Source organism: Chelon labrosus, assembly GCF_963514085.1.
Source record: "Chelon labrosus genome assembly, chromosome: 20".
Taxonomy (NCBI): Eukaryota; Metazoa; Chordata; class Actinopteri; order Mugiliformes; family Mugilidae; genus Chelon; species Chelon labrosus.
In genome coordinates, this window is record NC_140353.1 from 91,643 (window position 1) to 113,974 (window position 22,332).

Below are 22,332 nucleotides of genomic sequence, written 5' to 3' on the forward strand. Positions count from 1 at the left end.
CTAGGCTGCTGGGGGACGATGCACCTCCTTCTTTCTTCTCTCTCCTCTCTCGCATCCTCCACTTTCTTTTCTCTGGCACAGAGCTCTTGCCCTCTAATTTCCTATATACTACTAGTCATACAATTCTGTGCTATTACTATGTAGAATGTTTACTGCTGTGTGTGTCCCACCCCCCTTCTCCCCCCCCCCTTCTTGTGAGTATCTCTGGCCTGGAGTTGTGCGTTTCCTGTGGAGCTCTATACTACATCTGTTGTCGTGGTCTCATCAGCCTGCCCAGTCTTCATGGAATCCTGCAGTTATCCACTCCTACCTGAATGAACAATTCTCCAACCTGCCTATGATTCCTCTTACATTTTCAAACTGTCATGTAACATCATCAGTTTGTATCATAAGATTCCACATGTACACTTTAGTCAGATATGTGTATCTATGACAGATGTATGTTTATCTTGCTGTTCTCTTCTCTTCTCTCTTTGCTATTCTCTTCTCTTCTCTCTTTCTTCTGTCTGTACCCGGCTGGCCTTAGGCAGATGGGTCCCTCCATATGAGCTGGTTCTGGTTCTGGTTCTGCTCGAGGTTTCTTCCCGTTAAAAGGGAGTTTTTCCTTGCCACCGTTGCCTTCAGGCTTGCTCTGGGGGTTTCAGGCCGGGTTTTTGTAAAACGTCTTGAGACGATTTGTATTGTTATTGACGCTATATAAATAAAATTGAATTGAATTGAATTGAATTACCTGACAAACAGGAACTGGGTTCAGCAGAATGTTCTGTAACTGTCAGTTTCTCATTCAACAGGGTGTGTGGTGTTTCAATGTCTCTAAAATATTTGACAAAAACTATAAAAACAACTGCCCAAGTGTATTTAATTTGAAATTTTGTTAAAAATAAGAGCCCTGTAAATATGAGGGATAGTCATAATGTAATGCAACATTACCCACAATCCACAAGCTCTCATTCTAAACTCATGCTGCGTGTCATTAGAAATTAGAAAAGCTTCTCTTTCCATTCACACAAAGCATCACTTAGCTGGAGCTAACCAGCTAGCCTCAGCTAACAGAGAAAACATGACGACAAACTTTGAGTTTCACAGTCATCATATCAGAATTTCTTCTTCTGTCTCAATATTTCATCAAATTCAAAAACAACTGACAACAAATATAACTGATATAGTTTTACTATCTTCTGTGGTCCTTTAGAGTCTATCCACGTGACGCTGCATCAACTGTGCACCACATGGTGACTTGACTGACAGAATCTGAGCCCTGTGCCTCTATAACATCCATGGTGGCACTACAGATAATTAAAACAATACAGCCATCTTGCAGTGAAAGTTAGCTTAGCACTGATATGTAGCATGCCTTGGTGACTGGTTTCCCTGGGGAGTTCCATGTGTGAACAACATGGAGGAAATCTCCATCTTCTTCTGGATTGTATAATGTGCACAATGGTAGAATGTGATGATGTCCAGGCTAAATAAAATGTCCAAAGGTTGAATTGTGTGTACATTGCCTCCTGTAGTGGAATCAGTAGTATTTTGTAGCCAGATTCCCTTTCAAGAGGTAAATATCTTTCTTCTGAGTGATGATTTTGTGATGATCAGGATTTATTGGATGATTTTGTGTTTTCAGTTCAGTCACTTCAAGTTTCTTTGATGGAATCCAGACTGACAGACAAACACAACAACACTGCAGGTAAACCTGTATTTACTTTCTTATTGACTTTATTACATGAGAGGCATCTACTTATTCCTGAACGTGGTGAATCTGTTTTCTGTTTAGAGTTGTTCAGCAGAATGAGAGTCAGCGAGAAAGTGCTGGAAGACCTGAAGACAGAAAACACAGGTAACTCATGAAGCTCTCACACTGACTATTAGGACATTTCACAGTGACAGAAAGGAAACAGATTCAGACTAACAACAAGAGGATCCATCAAGGTTCCCAGAGGAACTCCTTGATCAACATTAATTTGGATTCTTTCAGGAACCGCAAACAGATGAAGGTTCTCTGTAGAACCATCAATGTAGAACACAGATGAGGAGGTTTTCTATAATGACAGCAATACTCAGAATTAAAACCAACAGAAGTCTTTCCTGTAACAGGTAACGGAAGTTTAAACGATTCTCTGTTGGTTTCAGATCAAATCTCCAAACTGATGGAGCTGCAGAGAAAACTGAACATGACTGAGAGTCTACAGGACAAACTGAACACAGGTACATCTACCCACCTGTCCATCAAAAAGTTGATCCACAACTGATCAGTTGACTGAGACTGAACATGTGTTTCAAACCTAACTGAATGTGGATGTGAATGATGGTCCAGACTAATACTGTAGAGGAACCAATGAGGTTCCCTGAGGAACTCCATGATAACCTTTAATTTTGTGTTTAGAGGTGTTCAGCAGAATGAGAGTCAGCGAGAAAGTGCTGGAAGACCTGAAGACAGAAAACACAGGTAACTCATGAAGCTCTCACACTGACTATTAGGACATTTCACAGTGACAGAAAGGAAACAGATTCAGACTAACAACAAGAGGATCCATCAAGGTTCCCAGAGGAACTCCTTGATCAACATTAATTTGGATTCTTTCAGGAACCGCAAACAGATGAAGGTTCTCTGTAGAACCATCAATGTAGAACACAGATGAGGAGGTTTTCTATAATGACAGCAATACTCAGAATTAAAACCAACAGAAGTCTTTCCTGTAACAGGTAACGGAAGTTTAAACGATTCTCTGTTGGTTTCAGATCAAATCTCCAAACTGATGGAGCTGCAGAGAAAACTGAACATGACTGAGAGTCTACAGGACAAACTGAACACAGGTACATCTACCCACCTGTCCATCAAAAAGTTGATCCACAACTGATCAGTTGACTGAGACTGAACATGTGTTTCAAACCTAACTGAATGTGGATGTGAATGATGGTCCAGACTAATACTGTAGAGGAACCAATGAGGTTCCCTGAGGAACTCCATGATAACCTTTAATTTTGTGTTTAGAGGTGTTGTCTAGTTTAGTTTGGTTCTCAGCTGTAGGGCCAGAATCTTTTAAAAGGCTCTCATTACTAATGAACAGACATCACTGATTCATGTGATAATTTTTAATAGTGGTTGAATGAATGATTCATGAGTCTTTTTAGTTTTTATTTCTGTTTGTGATGTCAGGTAGAAATCTGCTTTAAAAACACATTCAACCAACAATGGGTTAATGTTACTTCACAGACATGAATATTTTTTAGGAAACTCAGTGACAGTGACGTGTAGCTGTGACTAGTTATTTTCACTTTACAGTAAATATCAGCTGTATTTTAGGACGTTATAAAAACTTTTATTTTAAAAAGGTTAGGAACTGAAGAGTCTAAATGTAGACTGGGTTGTTCAGCAGCTGTGGACGTCAGACTGAGATCCACGGAGACACATGTGGAACAGCTGGAGGCTCAGACTGCAGGTACAACTCATTTACTATTAAACTCATCGTTAATGAAACTGTTCAACATGAATAACTTCCTGTTCAGCTCTAGAGGTCAGACTGCGAGACAGTGAGGATCAACTGTACGTCCTGAAGACACAAAACGCAGGTGACACTTTTACCCACTTCATCATTTACAACATCTACTTCCAGTGTTAGGATCAAGTCTGGTTCCCTGAGGAACTCTGCCACAAACAAAGAGGATCCAGTCTGGTTCCCTGAGGAACTCCGTCACAAACAAAGAGGATCCAGTCTGGTTCCCTGAGGAACTCCGTCACAAACAAAGAGGATCCAGTCTGGTTTCTTGAGGAGCTAACTTCTTTATCATCTGTTTTCAGTCCATGACAATGAGCTATCAGCCATCACTCTGAGACTGAACCTGACTGAGGGACAGGTGGACGGGCTGAGGACACTCAACTCAGGTGACTTCAGTTGCGTTTAATGACCGTCCTGTAAATCTCAGTTTGACTCTAACGCTGTCCTCTGTTTTCAGTCAGAGCAGCTGAGCTGGTTTCTGTTTCTGACCGACTGACGGTGGCAGAGAGAGATGCTAAAGGTGAACAGTCCTCCTCCAGCCTTTCAGTTCACAGCGTTTCATGAAATGAAATTTATGGTCTGTTTGTTTCTGGTCAGAGCTTCAGGTCCGACTGACAAACGAGCTGCAGCTGGAGAATGAAGGTAACCAGCGTCTCTTCCTCTGGTCACCCTTTAACCCAACACAGAGTTTAAGTTGAACCTGTTTGTTCCAGACGAGCTGAAGGTGGCGTTTTCAGCCGGTTTGACCAATTCTGGATCAGTTGGACCATTTGACGAGGAAACAACTCTGATCTTCTCCAAGACCATCGTCAACATCGGCCGCGCCTACAACCAGACAGCAGGTACCTGTTTACTGATGCTTTGAGGGCAGTAAATGCTCGGGTCAACTAAGTAGTATCATCTGGTTCTGTATACTCTGTTCTATGTGTTCTGTTATGTTCCGTCTGAGGAATGCAATGAATACATGACTGAAACAAACCAAAAGCTATTTTTACGTTTAGATCATCACTAGTTTATAATAATAATAATAACGTAGTAGTTCAGTTTAGAACCAGGTCTGTCTCAGCGTCTCCTGTGTTTGTCCTCAGGTGTCTTCACCGCTCCGGTCAGAGGAGTATACATCTTCAGCTTCACGGCGGCAGATTTCCTGAAAGGTTACATGGGTGTGTACCTGTACAGGAACAATCAGCCAATCACCTTCAACCTGGACCTGAACGACCACGGCGGCTACACCTCCACCTCCAACACGGTGGCGCTGCTGCTGGAGGACGGCGACCGGGTCCGGCTCAGTCTGCCGGCCAGCTACCGGCTCTACGACGATGCCAGGAACTTTACCGTGTTCTCCGGGTTCCTGCTGTTTACGCTCTGATCATAGTACAAGTGAAACCTCGCTGCAATAAACCATCCTTCACTACAGACTGGACACTTCCTGTGGCGTCACATGACCCAACCAGGAAGTAGATCCGAGGATGTCATCACATGAACTTTAGAAGGGGAAGTTCATCATTTAATCAGGATGGATTTATTATCATTGATCAGATGGATGAAAAGTTCAGAGAATAAAAACCATTCAGTGATCAGCTCTCGGCTGAAATGTTTCTGTTTCTTTCTGTGAACGCTAAGAGAACACTTTTTTTAAACTTTATTTAAAATCAATAAAAACAAATACAAAAATACCATTCCAGGGGGGAAACACTACTTTCTTGTATAAAGGTGCCATTTTGTCCATCTTACAGCATATAGCTCTGTTTTAGTTCAAAGACTAAGGCATTTGTTCCATTGATCGAATTTCTTCTACCATGTGCAGCCAGTGGCTCAGTCCAGACGGCTCAGTTGTCATCTTTACCTGTTTTATATATATATATATATATATATATATATATATATATATAAACCTTGTTCCTGGGATCTGTTGGAGCCACACCCCCAGTTTGGGGGTCACTGCCCCGAGTGCTCCTGGGTGGGATTATTGTATAAAGCACTTTGTACTACACTGACAGATTGATTGTATTCTAGTGTCATAGTGGCATGAATCTAACTAACCTGTAATGATCCTAAGTCTTCATTTTACCTCCCTTACGCTGGGGATCATGTCTCTGAGCTGTATGCTCACTCTGGAAACTCTCTGGGTCATCCCGTTACCTTCTGCCATGATCCCAGCAGCTCTCCCAAACCTGCTCCCCAGTCAGCCTCCCCCTCGGTTGGTGTCGCCTCCTCCCGTCTCCCAGTGGATGCGCATGTTTACGGTGTTTGGGAACGAACTCCTTTGACTTTCAGAGCCTTTTTGAACTCATTGTATTCGTTGAGTCTCTTGATCTCCTCTGCAGTGTACTCATGATCAAAAAATAAAAGGTCTTGTTATTCAGCTGGATCAGCGTTCAGCATTTAAAACCCATTCTTTGGTTGGACATTGATTATGAACGCTCTGGGAGGTTTATCTGGAGCGGGTCTCTGAGGTCCGGATCTATGCGCCTGGGATCGCCAGCTTTCTTCGGATGTGCGGCACCGATTCTTCTCCCTCTCCTCCTTCTGCCGCTCCACGTCTGGAGCTTGACCCCAGATCATTTATGTTGCAGGACTTTTTGCCGTTTCAGGCTCAGGACCTCGACCGTCTCTATCCTGGACTCTGGACTCGGTTTGATAGGTTGCATATTTCTGCCCCGGGCGTATCAAGTTTACCTTTGATTTCTTGTCTTTAAGTATCGTTACCCCCTTTTAGGTCAGTTTTGAGATCGTTAATCGCCTTAATTATGTCTGCAGGCGTCATGCCGACCTGATCAACCTTATCACTGCCGACTCTGGTTGTCGTCATGTTTTTCAGGCTGTGCCGTCGACTTTTTGGCGTCTAGGTTTTCCTCCACAGTCCATCCATCTTTCTTATCAAGCAATACTGGATCGTATGTTAGTTTGGGTGTAAATTGTGGTTTGAATGGGAGAGCGATCTCACCGCGGGTCTGGTTACTCCACGTGCCAAACCGGAAGAGAACAAATTTAGTTCGTATTAATCTTCTGAATGTTATCAGAAACTTTCTTTGATGATCGAGCAGTTGAAGGAACGAATCGATATGTTTAGAAGACAAAGTACAAACTTTTATCATATTCATGTGAATAAAGTTCAACAGAACAAACATTTGAATCAAACTTTTATTAAAGTGAACGCTGTGTTTCTCTAACAACAATTATCAAAACGTTCAAGTCTTGTTCAGTAGTGTAACAGCTCAACAACATAAAGTCTCTACAGTCGCTCTGACTCAAAAACTAAAAGAATAAAAACCAAAATGGCTTCAGGTCCTTCATCAGTGACGAAGAGGAGGAACGACAGCAGGACGTAAACAGAGAGGAAGAGGAAGACAAGAGGCTCCTCTGTGATGAAGAGGAGGAGGAAGAGCAGTGATTGGCTCATGGGTGGTGGGCAGATGATGAGGATGATGATGAAGGTGATTATGATGACGGTGATGACAGTGATGATGACGATGATGAAGGTCAGGGGGAGCTGTTGACCCGGCGGTGCACGGCCTGCAGCAGCAGCAGAGAGTACTCCTCCAGCAGCGCCGCCGTCTTCACCTCCCCCACTCCTCCCAGCCCCCCCTCCTCTCCCAGCATGCCCGGTGTACTGAGTGGCAGAGAGTCGAGCTCCGCCCTCATGGCTTGGAAGGCCTCTGATAGGAGGAGAGTCATGTGATGTTGGTCAGAGGCGGAGTCATCCGAGGAGGAGCCGCTCACCTGGAGGAAGAGAGAAAGGTGAGTTTTGATTGAAGCATGATTTGAACAGTTAACGACCAATCAGCATCAATCACCTTCCTGTACAGGTGTGTTGCTCGCTTAAAGCAGCTCTGCAGCTCATTGGTCAGAGCCCTGCAGGTCTCCACACTGATTGGTTGGTCTGAACAGAGACAGAATAACAACATTAACGCACATTATAGCAGCTGTGTACCACATTATATCTATATCTGCTGTTTCGCATCAAATTTAGCTATGTTGCCATGGCAACACAATGACATCACAAATGTTTTAGATGACAGAAACTGAACCGACTTCCTGTGTGGTTAAGATGAAGAGAGGAGGACAGATGAGAGGACGGGATAATAAATGACAGAATAAAAGGAGGAGTGGGACGTCTCACCGTCACAGAGAAGAGGGAGGAGGAGGATGAAGATGAGAGGCGGAGCCAGAGATGAAGGGATGAAGGGATGAAGAGGAAGAGGAAGATGAGTCCAAACCTGTGACGGCCATCTGTTCTGTACTGCCACCTGCAGGAGGCTCCTCCCCCAGCAGAGGGGGAGTCAGAGGGGAGACGGAGGTCTGGGGAGTCCTCATCGATGAGAAGGCAGCGAGGGAGGGTTTGTCAGGAAGTGGTCTGCTGCTGCCGGGGACACGGGCCTGGAGGCTGCGAGGGGGAGGGGCTGTCTGGTTACCATGGTTACCCGGAGACAAAGGAGGGGCAGAGGAGACGACGACAGGGACCATGGTGGCGTGGGGGGGCACGGCCAAAGTTACATTGGAGGGCACCACGGCAACGAGAGGAGGCGGAGTCTCTTTGACCTGAGACGACACCGCTGGATCCTCAGCGGGCTCCGTCAAGTTGAGACCGTCGCCCACGGAGACGGAGCGGGACATCTTGGCCATGGAGCTGGCTGTAGGACTCATGTAGGAACGAGACGCTGATGAAGCCGAGGAGGTGGAAGACTTCCTGGGTGTAGTGGCTGGTTCTGGTTGGGGGGACCTTGGAGAGACTGGGCTGGGTTTCTGGAGTGGTGCTGTGAATGTGGGGCGTCTGGGGGAGGAGGGGAGGGTGGTGGGACGCTGAGGGGGGAGGAGCATCTGAGTGGGGTCCTCTCTAAACAGATGGGAGGGTTCACCTGGAGAGACAGGAAGTGTTATTTGGTCCAGGTGGAGCTGGTTCTGAATGTGAGCCGGGTCACTGGTACCTGAGTCGCTCAGCAGGCTGTGGACCGACTGAGTCTTCCGGAGTCCAGAGGACGAGGTCAGGTGGAGGGCAGCGGCCCGGGCCGTGGGGCCCAGGTTCCTCCTGGACTCTGATGTGGTCTGGAACTTCTTCTTCAGAGGGGAGGGACGATGGACTTGCTGGGCCAAGGAGGTCTCCACCGGCTTCTGGAGCTGGTTCTGAACCTCAGGAGGTTCTGCTTGGTCCTGTTTTGTGTGTACTTGGTCCTCAAGTGAGGAGGTCTGGTCCTCGTTCTGTTTTTGTGTTTGGTCCTGGTTCCATGACACCCTCCTCTCCTCGGTCCTGCTCTGGTTCTGATCCATCAGAGGTCGGACCTCGGAGACCAGAGGACGGGCCTTCACCTCCCTCACACCTCCGCCGGTGGTCCGAGACGGGAGAGGGAACATGGTCCGGCTACAGAGGAAAAAAACAACAGAAGAAGAGACTTGACTGAGTTCTGTCCTCCGAGCAGAACATTGAGGTTGGGGGAGGGGGGGGGTCTGAGTCTAAGTGGACATTCGGGTCAGAGCCATGGAAACGTGGTTCTACCTCCCAGCAGACGTCTGGGAGAGGAACCTGGAGGAGATGCTGAGACTTTCACTGGAGCTGTGGGACGTCCTGCTCGGACTTCCTGTCAACACAAAGATCACATGTTCACTTGTGGTTGTGCTGTTGCTGAACATGAGCTTGTTGCTGGTTGTTGTTGTCGGTTGTGTGGTTGCTAGTTGTATGGTTGCTAGTTGCGTGGTTGCTAGCAGCTGGGTGTGTGGTTGCTAGTTGCTGGCTGGGCTGTTTCTGCTTGTGTTGCTGGTTGTTACTGTTGCTGGTTGTGTGGTTGCTAGCAGCTGTGTGTGTTATTGCTAGTTGTGTTATTGCGAGTTGCACCTGATTCGGAGAGTTCAGCCAGTGTGACAAAGTGTTCTTTCAGGAACGCTTCCTGGTCTGGAGTCTGAGGGACAGGTTGAGACGCCCCGACATGTCCTCGTCCTCCTTCATCATCCTCGTCCTCCTCCATCTCCAGCTCCGAGGAGTTTCCGTCCCCGCTGAGAAGCTCCACCGAGTCTGATGGACACAGAAGACAAGACATGATAGAGGGACCAGAGTCTGCCCCCCGTCTCCTGCCCCCCCGTCTCCTGTCCCTCTGTCTTACCATCTCTTCCAGGTCTGTCTGGACTGGACAGTCTGGAGTTGAAGGCCAGCGAGCAGCCACTATCTGGACTGGGTTTGTCTTGTCGTCCACCTGCTGCAAGACACACCTCCTTCACCTGGAACTCACTGACCACAGGGGGCGGAGTTAATACGAGACAAAGACCCCATCACAGCGTCAAACACATGATGATCTGATCTTACCTGCCAGCCAGGCTGACTCTGTCCTCCCAGTGGTCTGGATACAGGACGGGGTCCTCTCTGTCTGGGCTCCGATTGGACAGCAGGATGAAGTCTGGCCTCTGATTGGTCCTCGCCTCGTCCTCCACCTGGATGGGAGAAACCACCAACGTCTCAACTGATCTGAATGTGGATGTTTGTCTTCAGGAAGAAACTTGATCAGAACTCACCCATGCAGTGCTGACCTGCAGGCTGATGGTACTCCCCAACTCCTGATTGGTCTTGTAAAACCCCGCCTCCACACCCTGACCCCTCCTCCTCTGGCTACAAGGGGCGTGGCTAACACAGAGGGGGGGTGTCTTCTGAAGAGTAAATAGAATATATGATTAATGCTTCGGGTCATATTTACATACTGTAGAGTCTGTTTGATAGTGTCCCGACCTCCACCTGGACCTTCTGGACCTCCTGGTCCACCTGGACCTCCTGGACCTCCTGGTCCTCTTGGTCCACCTGGTCCTCCTGTCTATCGGGCCTGTACGAGTCCAGCAGTCTCAGGTCCAACATGGATTTCACCATCAGGACACCTTCAACATTGCCTGTCCTCCTGGACCAGCGCCGACGAGGGAGTCGACCCACCGACGCCTCCTGAGGAGACGAAGAGGAGATGAAAGAAGATCCACAGGGGAACCACCAACGTCTCAGACATGTCTTTATAAACTATTATCATTCAGCTCTAACGTTCCACTGACCTTCCTTTGGTCTCTGTCCAACGTCTGAGACTCTTGTGACAGAAACAAACAAAAAAACATTTACTGACAGCTGATTGATTTAATAATTGTTGGACGTTTTGATAAATGACTCACTGATTAATTGACCTCCATAAAGGTGAAATGAGACTGTCTTTAAGATGTAACCATGGTAACAGACCTGTCTCCTCCTCCAGATTTCCTGCTGTGACCTTATAAGGACACTGAAGCTCCTCTTCTTCCTCCTCTTCCTCCTTGTCGCTGTCAGACGACATGTTGACGATGGGAGGAGACAACGTCTCAGCACTGCTCAAACACAACGAGTTATTTCATCACTGATCACACTGCAGCGTCTCCACAGACGCTCCCTCAAAATATAATGAGATAGGATCTGTCTACCTGAGCTTCACGACTCTCTGCTGAGGTGCATTCTGGGAGCTTGGCGTGGTGCTGGGAGGGTGGAGCTCAGCAAGCCGCTGCCTCATCCGGAGGGTCAACTCTGGACTCAGACGCCACACAAAGATGCAGCTGCACACACACACACACACACACACACACACACACACACACAGAATAAAGACGGATACGGGGCGTCGTCATGGCGATGATGTCAGAGATGAAGACGAGGCGTACCTGTCTCCCGACACAGTGATCAGGTGTCGGCAGTCGCTGCTGAACTTCAGTCCCGTTACGATCTCTGAAACAAACACAACCACGTTCACAGAGTTCATCTACGGACGCAGGCGTCCTGGTGGATCGGTTAGGGGTTAGGGGTTAGGGGTCGGGGATCAGGGGTTAGGGGTTAGGGGTCAGGGATCAGGGCTCAGGGGTCAGGGCTCAGGGGTCAGGGGTCAGGGGTCAGGGGTCAGGGCTCAGGGCTCAGGGCTCAGGGGTTAGGGGTCAGGGGTCAGGGGTCAGGGGTTAGGATGCAGGACAAAAACTCAAACATTCAATGGACACACTTGCTTACAACATATATAAGGAAAATGTTAAAGCGGCGTGTTGTCGTGGTCGTCGTTGTGGTCATGGTTAGTGTCATTGTCATGGTCACTGTCATAACCGTGATCGTGTTTGACGTTGTGGTTGACGTTGTGGTTGACGTTGTGGTTGACGTTGTGGTTGACGTTGTGGTCGTGTTGCTGACCTGAGTGTCCGAACATGGTGGCCACACACTCTCCAGAGTAGAAGTCAAAGATGCCGATGTTCTTGTCGGAGCAGGAGGTGGCGATGTAGAGACCCGACGGATCGATCTGCACCTGAGGACAAGAAGGGGGCGGAGCCAGTTAACAACTGTCCCTGTCCCCCTGGAGACGTCACCTTGGTAACCATCCTACCTTAATGAGCGTTCCGTCCTCTCCCAGAGACCCTTTATACAACTTCTTCTGTTTACCGTTACTGATGCTGAAGATCCTGGAGGACAGAGACAGACCTTCATCATCTTCATTATCGTCATGAAAAAAGGAGCAGCTCATTGGTTGATCCAGTTCAGGAAGTGATAGACCAGACAGGATGATGTCTGGACTCCAGCTGTACTACATTACCCATGATGCTCTGCTGCTGTGTGCGTTACCTGATCCTGCGGTCCTGACAGCCCACTGCTGCGTATTTCCTGGTCGGATCCACGTCCATGTCGTACAGAGTCGTCTTCCTGACCACATGATGTGTCCTCGTGAACTCTAACTCCGCCCCCATCTGAAAAATAGGAAGTGATGACATCAGACTCAGTTCATGCACTTCATATGATTTAAGCAGAACCTGACTGTCCCAGAACTGTCCCAGAACAGACATGAAAGAGCAAATGTTTCGTCTTCTTCTGTTCAGGTAAAACACATGACATCACTCTATGACATCACTCAGGTGTTCGTCTCACCTGCTGAGCAGTGCGGAAGTAGACGCTCTTATCTGCTCCACAGCTGATCATCCTCACCTTCTCCTCGTTGGCTGAAAGACAGGAAGAAGGTCAGAGGTCAAAGGGTAAAGTAGGGCAGGGGTCAGAGGTCAAATGGGTCAGGGTGTGAAGTGGGTCAGGGGTCGGGGGTCGGGGGTCGGGGGACTGACCAGCAAATCTGACGGCAGTGATGGAGGACGAGTGTTCGTCCAGAGTCTGGACCAGGCTGTAGTCTCTGCTGGCGTCCAGGACGTGGATGAGACGGTCCCGACTGGCTGTCGCTAATAACTGGAGACCTGAGAGACAGGAAGTCATGATTCAGTCTATGATTCAGTCTGACCTCCTATTGGCTGAATCACATGTGATGTCACTACCACACTGCCTCCCTCAGCACTGACTGACAGGTAAGAGTCACCTGTATCAGGTTTGGAGAACTCCAGGCAGAGGATCTCTGAGTCGTGAGCCTGAACGTTCAGGATCTCCTCCATGTCGTCCAGGTCATGGATCCTAAGCGGAGTGAAAACAACTCATCAAGGCTACGCCCACATCACAGGCCACGCCCCCTTATAGGCCCGCTGTCCCCCCCTCACCTCAGGACTCCCATGCGGTCTCCAGAGGCCAGGTGCTGACCGTTGGGACTGACACTCAGGGTCCTAATGCCCACCCTGTTCTGGTCCGTCTGTTGCCCCTCCGACCCCGCCTTCTCTGCGTTGCCGCCGGCGACTGCGATACTCTCCGTGTCCACGAGACTGTTGATGCTGTTGTCCACGTAAATGACCTTCTGCAGGTCCTAAGGCGCCAAAGGTCACATCGAAGTTAAAGGGGGACAGTGGTACAGGTATAAAGGGGGACGTGTGTGCTGTCTTACATGGCTCAGGATGTTCCTGCGGAGGACGTTGTGTCCCTCCATGTTCCACAGTCGGATGGTGTTGTCTGAGGAGCAGGATAGGAACGATCCGGGGGGGGGACACGTCTCACCTCCCCCTCTCCTTCCTCCCTCTCCCTCTGGATACATCTGCAGGAGAAACAGCAAACAGACACTGGTCACATCTCAGGGTCATCCACAGATACAAGCAGGTCTTTCTACCCTCAGTTAGTCCTTAATTAAACCCTTAAGCCTTCATTTATCATTAACTAACCCGGAATTAAACCCTTAACTTAAACTGACCGACGTCCCAGAAACCACTGACCTCCAGGCTCCAGACGCAGGACGAGTGGTAGAGGGCCGAGTACAGTTTTCCCACCCTGCGAGGGTCATGGAGGTCACGGACGTCCCAGACATAAACACTGTGATCGTTGTAGACGCAGGACAGCCAGCGATTGGTGAAGTCGTACGAGACGGCGACGGTGTCGGGGTAACGAGACTCCGCCCTGCAGGAGAACAGCTGACTGAGGAGGAGATGAAGCCAGACCAAGGTCATTCTGTGGTTTCCATGGTAACTGTCCACTTGTCTAACGGCCGATGACAGGTGTGTGACTTACCTGGCATCCACCATGCTGGAGACGTCAACACCCAGAGAGTGTGGGCGGGGCAAAGTGCACAGGAAGTGGAGGTTGATTGGACTGAATGCTCGAACCGTCCCGTCAGAGCAACCACAGAAGATAAACTCATCTGAGACAGACAGACAGGTGGCCTGGGACGCCTGAGGACAGACAGGAGGACAGAGAGACAGGAGGACAGAGATCGTTCAATTCTGCAGGAGAAACTTAACAAACGTCTGAAATGACAGTGGAGCTGAGTGATGGTGCGTTCAGGGTCCTCTGTGAATCTGAATCAGGAGACGATGGGCGGGGTGCTGTGTCACTCAGCCAATCAGGTGAAGAGGTATGAATGAAACTGACCAATGAGGTGAGAGCAGGAAATTATTATTTTTTTTTCTCCCGAGCCATTTTTAACCAATGAAACGTCAGTTTATTAGAAACACACTGAAGGATGGAGGAAAGGTGGAGGACAGCAGGACAGGTGGAGGACAGCAGGAGCAAAGGTGGAGGACAGCAGGAGCAAAGGTGGAGGACAGGAGGACAGGTGGAGGACAGGAGGAGCAAAGGTGGAGGATAGCAGGAGGAAAGGTGGAAGACCGGAGGACAGGAGGACAGGTGAAGACAGGAGGACAGGAGGACAGGTGGGGGACAGGAGGACAGGTGGAGGACAGCAGGAGCAAAGGTGGAGGACAGGAGGGCAGGAGGACAGGTGAAGGACAGGAGGACAGGTGAAGGAAAGGTGGAGGAGGACGACTTACAGAGGAAGAGTCGACTCTCTGCTCAGGAGGCAGAGGAGGAAACATAAGATCACATTAAAGCTCCATCACAATAAACACAATATACACACTGTCAGCTTCACACTGAACTACACACTAGACAACACCTGGAGCCACCAGGTAAACAGAAGGTCAGGGTTAGTTCAGGTACTCACCCGTAGTTCGACCCACTTGTCGAGCAGCCGGCGCTCATTGAACTCACACAGGAGACCGGAGGACGTGATGCAGAAGGTGGAGGCGGCCTGTCGGCCCCGCCCACACGCCACGTCACTGAAGAAGTTGTTCCTCAGTTCTCCCAGCAGCCCCGAACGCCCCATCAAGGGGACGGTGGCGTTGACCTGGAGACGGACACAGACCATCAGTATCAGCTGATCAGCGGGTGAGTGGCTGCTGACAGGTGGGCGGTACCTTGGAGGTCTTGGCGTGGTCCAGGTACCAGAACTTGACGTGGCGGTTCCCGGCGGTAACAAAGTAAGAGCTGTCGTCTGAGAAGGACACGGCCGTCACTTTACTAGAAACCTTGTTGGCTGCCACAACCACGTTTTTCTGATCAACACACAAACAACATGTCAGCAGGAGAACACGGTCATCAGCAGCAGGCGGCGGCGGTGGTGGCGGCGGCGGCGGCAGCGGCAGCGTTACCTTCCAGCTCCACACATTGACCATCATGTCATGCTGGTAGCCTACGCTCACGATGAACTTCCCGTTGGGAGAGAAGGCGACGCAGGAGATGCCATATTTATGTTCCTGAAGCTCCGACACCTGGAGACGATCTGAGACGTCCCAGACTCGGACCGCCGGCATGTGACCGCTCTGTGGACAAACATGGACGACCTGTGATCAGCTGAGAGTCAGGGCTGGTTGTCAGACTCCAGACCATCAACTCACCTCTCCTGTGACCATATACTTCCCATCTGGAGAAAACGCCAGCGTGGTGATGGCCTTCCTGAAAACAGAGCCCAGGTCAGAGGAGCAACACTTCCTGTTTAAAGGACAGGAGCGACGTGATTGGCCGGGTGCCTTTACCTGCAGCTGTTGAAGATGTGATGCTGTTTGTTCTTCCGAGGGTTGAGCAGGACCACGACACACCTGAGGAAGCAGCAGGTTACAGCTCATTGACCCTTCACAATAAAAGCCTCTCTGATCACCTGGTTGTTACCATGGCGATGAACTGTCCCGATGTTCACAACATGACTTCACACGTTCATGAGACATCACCCCGTCTGAACCCTCTGACCTGCTGTGACCTCTGACCTGTGAACCAGCTCCCATGACCTCAGACTCCGCTTCTTTAATCTTTAAGTATTTTGAGATGAAATGGACACACACACACACACACACACACACACACACACACACACACACACACACACACTCATTGACCTCTGACCTATATTCAGTTCAGACTGATTACATTAAAGGATTATTTTATCTCATCAGTCGACGTCGTCTCTAACTTATCACTGATCCACTGACTCGTCTCCATGTTTTTGTCAGGAATGTGAAGCTAAGCTAAGCTAACCCCCCCCCCCCCCCCCCCCGCCACTGACCCACTTCTGTCTCCAACCATTAAACCAGCGTCTCCTCATCCGTGAACTGGAGCTGAACACAGACCAACCAATCAGGAGCTGGCTCCTCCCACGCCTGCAGCTGATTGGACGATTCCACAGCCCTCAGACATTCCCATCATTCCTTTGGAAGAAGTGGAGAGGCAGTGTGACCTCTGACCTCTGATAACCAGCGTTGGTTTTATTTCCTGTCTGACAGAACGAGGACCGTCTCAAACATCCCCTCGAGGAATCAGGGCCGGTCTTTCAGGTTCAGGTTTAATCACATGACTCCTTTAAAGATTAGGATCAACTCTGAGCTTTACCACAAACACAACACGACACTGACCGCAGACCGACCAACAGGAAGATTCACTGAACAGATCCCATCCAGAACCAGAACCTGGACCAGAACCTGAACCTCTGAAACCTGAATCGTTCCTTTAAACATGTGATCCCTCAGACGTCCCTGAAGACACTGAGGACCTGGTGTCTCTTCAGAAAGTTCTCAGAAACGTCCCGACCAACGTCTCATCAATCATCTTCTAAACTCCTACAGACCCTGAAGGCAACATCAACCTCCACCTCCTTCCCTGACTGTTGGACTGAAGGTAGTGTCCACTTCGAGTCCTTTCAGTCTCAGTTTATTTGTGCGTCTCTGTCACAGACTCCATTGTCCTCGTTAACACTTTAATTCATTTAAATCAGCTTCATAGTTCAGACATTTAATGGACAGTTTCAGTCTCATGTCAGAGGGAATCAAACCAGCGACCTCATGGTCCTAGAGCCACCTACACTCAGTTCTGACCCGGTTCTTTCCTAGGTACCAGAGTCTGGGCTCCACCTTCTGAAGGACGTCCTCTTCAGTCACATGATGCGTCTAATCTGATAATCTGATCCTCAGACTGATTTTAATCTGACCTCAGTGTGTCTCAGAGTGTGTCTCAGAATGTGTCTCAGAATGTGTCTCAGACTATGTCTCAGATAGTGTCTCAGATAGTGTCTCAGTGCGTCAGAATGTGTCTCAGAGTGTGTCTCAGAGTGTGTCTCAGAGTGTGTCTCAGAATGTGTCTCAGACTATGTCTCAAAATGTGTCTCAGATAGTGTCTCAGTGCGTCAGATTGTGTCTCAGATTGTGTCTCAGATTGTGTCTCAGAATGTGTCTCAGTATGTGTCTCAGTATGTGTCTCAGACCATGTCTCAGAATGGCTCTCAGAATGGCTCTCAGATTGTGTCTCAGAATGTGTCTCAGACTGTGTCTCAGACTGTGTCTCAGAATGTGTCTCAGATAGTGTCTCAGATAGTGTCTCAGATAGTGTCTCAGTGCGTCAGAGTGTGTCTCAGAGTGTGTCTCAGAGTGTGTCTCAGAGTGTCCTCACCCAGCAGGATAAGCCAGTTGTCCAGTTCGGGGGTCCGAGGCCAGCGCTCTGTTTCCTGGAGCTGTGATGCCCAGAACCTTCTCCAAGGTCACCTGGAGGTCAGAGGTCAGAGTGAATGTGATTGGTTGAATCCTTTCATGTTTATATTTCCATGAAGCATGTTGTCAGTGAACACACCACCATGAACTCATACATTAATGTTGAACTACACTTCCCATGATGGTCTGGGATTAAACCCAACCTGTAACGTCACGTCTACGTTTTCACTGATGATTAAACAGACTAATGGATCTGGATCTGGATCTGGATCTGGATCAGGATCTGGATCTGGATCTGGATCAGGATCAGGATCTGGATCAGGATCTGGTGAAGTCCCCCTGAATCTGAACGTGTTTCAGGTCTGATTGTTTCTTTCTTCTGTCTCTACCCGGCTAGCCTTAGGCAGATGGGTTCCTCCATATGAGCTGGTTCTGGTTCTGGTCAAGGTTTCTTCCTGTTAAAGGGAGTTTTTCCTGCCACCGTCTCCTTCAGGCTGCTCTGGGGGTTTCAGGCCGGGTTTTTGTAAAGCGTCTTGAGACGATTTGTATTGTTATTGACGCTATAGAAATTAAATTGAATTGAATTGAATTCTTCCTGATGAAGACAAACACTCACTTCATGCTCCATCTGAAGAGTCCAGTGCAGTCGATGCTAAGCTAACAGCTCTAAACCAAGCTAACAGCTCTAAACTAAGTCAACAGCCCTAAACTAAGCTAACAGCTCTAAACCAAGCTAACAGCTCTAAACCAAGCTAACAGCTCTAAACTAAGTCAACAGCTCTAAACCAAGCTAACAGCTCTAAATTAAGCTAACAGCTTTAAACTAAGCTAACTGCTCTAAACTAAGTCAACAGCCCTAAACTAAGCTAACAGTTCTAAATTGCCCTAAACCAAGCTAACAGCTATAAACCAAGCTAACAGCTCTAAACTAAGTCAACAGCTCTAAACCAAGCTAACAGCCCTAAACCAAGCTAACAGCCCTAAACCAAGCTAACAGCTCTAAACTAAGCTAACAGCCCTAAACCAAGCTAACAGCTCTAAACTAAGCTAACAGCTCTAAACTAAGTCAACAGCTCTAAACCAAGCTAACAGCCCTAAACCAAGCTAACAGCCCTAAACCAAGCTAACAGCTCTAAACTAAGCTAACAGCCCTAAACCAAGCTAACAGCTCTAAACCAAGCTAACAGCCCTAAACAGCCCTAAAATAAGCTAACAGCTCTAAACTAAGCTAACAGCCCTAAACCAAGCTAACAGCCCTAAACTAAGCTAACAGCTCTAAACCAAGCTAACAGCTCTAAACCAAGCTAACAGCCCTAAACAGCCCTAAACTAAGCTAACAGCCCTAAACCAAGCTAACAGCCCTAAACCAAGCTAACAGCTCTAAACCAAGCTAACAGCTCTAAACTAAGCTAACAGCCCTAAACCAAGCTAACAGCCCTAAACTAAGCTAACAGCTCTAAACCAAGCTAACAGCTCTAAACCAAGCTAACAGCCCTAAACAGCCCTAAACTAAGCTAACAGCTCTAAACTAAGCTAACAGCCCTAAACCAAGCTAACAGCTCTAAACTAAGCTAACAGCCCTAAACTAAGCTAACAGCTCCTAACTCTGAAACTGTCGTCTGTGTGTGTCTCACATGACCCCCCCCCCCCGTCTCACCAACCAAACTCTATTCATGTTTGAGTCATTTTTCCTCAGAGCTTCACTCAGAGACGTCCTCTACCGTCTGAGCTCGTCAGCTGTTAGCGTCAACAACAACAATTACGACTACAACAACTGCATCAGAACTGTAAATGCTAAGTGCTGATGCTAAACGTCTGTCTGTTTGTCTCGTCCAGGAACCAGAGGGTTCATGGGTATAAATATGAGACTGAAGGCAGAAAGGAAATGTCTCTGATCAACTTTATTTATTCCTTTTGTCTTTTTAAAGTTTCTAAAAAATAAAAACAGACTAAGTTGTTTTCTCTTCTTCCTGCTGTGACATTGAAGGGACGTGACCCTCATGTTGGACACCACCTGCCCCCTCTGATCACAGAATGTCCTCATAAAGACACAAAGCTCTGTTGGTTTGACATTTAACTAAGCCTTAAACCACATCAAACATCCTGGACATCCCCACAACAACAGGAAAACCGGTCTTGTCAGTCTCCACTGGGACACAAAGCATTCTGGGAAATGTTAAAGTGGACGATAAGAGGCAGATGGACGCCCTGAAGGGACTAACACACCAAGACGGACCGGACCGACAGGATCCTGAGACTGTTTCAGCTGATAGGAACGTCCCACTGAGACAAAGACCAGTCCACAAGAGACATGTCCACCAGAAACACGTTTCCCAGACCAGTCCACCTGAGACAAAGACCAGTACACATGAGAATAGTCCGCCTGAAACCAGTACACCAGAGACTAGTCCACCAGAGACCAGTCCCCCAGATACAAAGACCAGTACACCTGAGACAAAGACCAGTACACCTGAGAATAGTCCACCTGAAACCAGTACACCAGAGACTAGTCCACCAGAGACCAGTCCCCCAGATACAAAGACCAGTCCACCTGAGAGTAGTCCACCTAAGACTAGTCCACCAGAGACCAGTCCACCTGAGGCCAGTCGGTCCTCCAGAGACAAAGACCAGTCCACCTAAGACTAGTCCACCTGGGACCAGTTCACCAGAGGCCAGTCCACCAGAGACTAGTCGGTCCTCCAGAGACAAAGACTAGTCCACCTGAGATTAGTCCACCAGAGGCCAGTCCACCAGAGACTAGTCAGTCCTCCAGAGACAAAGACGAGTCCACCTGAGACTAGTCACCCTGATACCAGTCCACTTGAGACCAGTCAGTCCTCCAGAGACAAAGACTAGTCCACCTGAGATTAGTCCACCAGAGACTAGTCAGTCCTCCAGAGACAAAGACTAGTCCACCTGAGATTAGTCGACCAGAGGCCAGTCCACCAGAGACAAAGACGAGTCCACCTGAGACTAGTCCACCTGAGACCAGTCCACTTGAGACCAGTCAGTCCTCCAGAGACAAAGACTAGTCCACCTGAGACCAGTCCCCCAGATACAAAGACCAGTCCACCTGAGAGTAGTTCACCTAAGACTAGTCCACCAGAGACCAGTCCACCTGAGGCCAGTCGGTCCTCCAGAGACAAAGACCAGTCCACCTAAGACTAGTCCACCTGGGACCAGTCCACCAGAGACCAGTCAGTCCTCCAGAGACAAAGACCAGTCCACCTAAGACTAGTCCACCTGAGACCAGTCCACCTGAGACCAGTCAGTCCCCCAGAGACAAAGACTAGTCCACGTGAGATTGGTCCACCAGAGGCCAGTCCACCAGAGACTAGTCAGTCCTCCAGAGACAAAGACCAGTCCACCTAAGACTAGTCCACCTGGGACCAGTCCACCAGAGACCAGTCAGTCCCCCAGATACAAAGACCAGTCCACCTGAGAGTAGTTCACCTAAGACTAGTCCACCAGAGACCAGTCCACCTGAGGCCAGTCGGTCCTCCAGAGACAAAGACCAGTCCACCTAAGACTAGTCCACCTGGGACCAGTCCACCTGAGGCCAGTCGGTCCTCCAGAGACAAAGACTAGTCCACCTGAGACTAGTCCACCTGGGACCAGTCCACCAGAGACCAGTCAGTCCTCCAGAGACAAAGACGAGTCCACCTGAGACTAGTCCACCTGAGACCAGTCCACCTGAGACCAGTCCTCCTGAGACCAGTCCTCCTGAGACCAGTCCTCCTGAGACAAGGGAAGGCCCCGAGTCCCCACAAAGACGTTAACTGTGTGTGTGTGTTTCCGCACCTTGACGCTCAGGTCGCTCTTGTGCCGCGCCGCGCCGCTCCGCCTCAGTTTAATGGACGGGGAGCGCAGCAGGTTCTTGATGCGGCTGCGGATCGTTCCGCCTCCGTCTGCGGCCATCGCGCCGTTAGCCGCCGGCTAGCTGCGTCTCTCAGCGGCTGCAGCCTTTTTCTTTTCTCTTTCGGTCCTCCACCGCCGCCCCTGCTGTCATGCTGTCTACGGGCCGGACCGGGCCGGGCCGGACGGGTCCGCTAGCCTGGGTCTGGTTCTGATTCTGGGCTGATCCGGGTTGTTGCTGCTCCGCATCTTATTTCTCCGCCGCAGCAACGAACCAGAGACGCCGCGACTTCCACACGATCAGGACCGGACTGAGCCGAGCGCAGTCCGGTGGCATCAAGACCGCAAGCGGCAGCGACACTAACTTCCGTCCAGACTTTTCAGAATAAAACGAGTTTGTTTATTTTATTTTAAGAAATGTCAGTAAATGTCATAAATTTCTTCTTTGCACTGAAACAAAGGGAAACATTTAGAATTGTCATCATTTATAGATTATTGTGTTACTGGTCCGGCCTGCTTGAAATCAAATTAGGCTGAATGTGAAGAAGCTCAGCATGTTGGGCGTAGTCCCAGACAGAGTGTCAGTAACATCCCATCAGGCCGGGGAACTGTTTGACTTATCAGGTTTTATGCCTGAAGTGAGACCGGCCAGCAGCTTTGAGTCGATCAAGCAGCTCCTCCAGATCTGCACAGAGCAGCTCATGGGCAGGAGAAGCAACAACAGCGTTGTCCAGCAGCAAGTCCATCACTGAGGCGGTAGAGGTGTCACATAATATCACTCAGTTTCTTTCCATTGAGTGTTTGCACATCAATTCAGTTTATTGGGTTCAAGGTTAGCACGGTGTAGGACAGC

At 49.0% G+C, this 22,332-nt stretch overlaps 1 protein-coding gene across 5 annotated transcripts; it reads right to left on the bottom strand.

The window, feature by feature from the left end:
* Positions 1-6,633: 6,633 nt before the first annotated feature.
* On the bottom strand, positions 6,634-21,780 carry mapkbp1 (mitogen-activated protein kinase binding protein 1). Of its 5 annotated transcripts, XM_084569544.1 has the most exons (31): positions 21,426-21,780; positions 17,587-17,678; positions 15,687-15,749; positions 15,549-15,606; positions 15,303-15,473; positions 15,069-15,206; positions 14,816-14,998; positions 13,885-14,045; positions 13,593-13,791; positions 13,271-13,417; positions 12,993-13,192; positions 12,818-12,909; positions 12,573-12,698; positions 12,385-12,455; positions 12,085-12,206; positions 11,849-11,924; positions 11,659-11,770; positions 11,148-11,211; positions 10,914-11,042; positions 10,696-10,820; positions 10,518-10,549; positions 10,210-10,413; positions 9,999-10,130; positions 9,793-9,917; positions 9,593-9,717; positions 9,328-9,504; positions 8,992-9,073; positions 8,426-8,856; positions 7,718-8,356; positions 7,295-7,380; positions 6,634-7,220 (listed from the first exon to the last, which is right to left on the bottom strand). In XM_084569544.1, exons 1-31 carry the CDS (start codon positions 21,540-21,542, stop codon positions 6,981-6,983), a joined length of 4,719 nt encoding a protein of 1,572 aa, XP_084425670.1. In that variant the 5' UTR covers positions 21,543-21,780; the 3' UTR covers positions 6,634-6,980. The 5 variants fall into 5 exon arrangements, 4 of the variants coding, with proteins under 4 accessions (XP_084425670.1, XP_084425669.1, XP_084425668.1 ...); XM_084569543.1 differs by having other exon boundaries at positions 7,718-8,856; positions 13,593-13,773; XM_084569542.1 differs by having other exon boundaries at positions 7,718-8,856; positions 10,216-10,413.
* Positions 21,781-22,332: the final 552 nt, after the last annotated feature.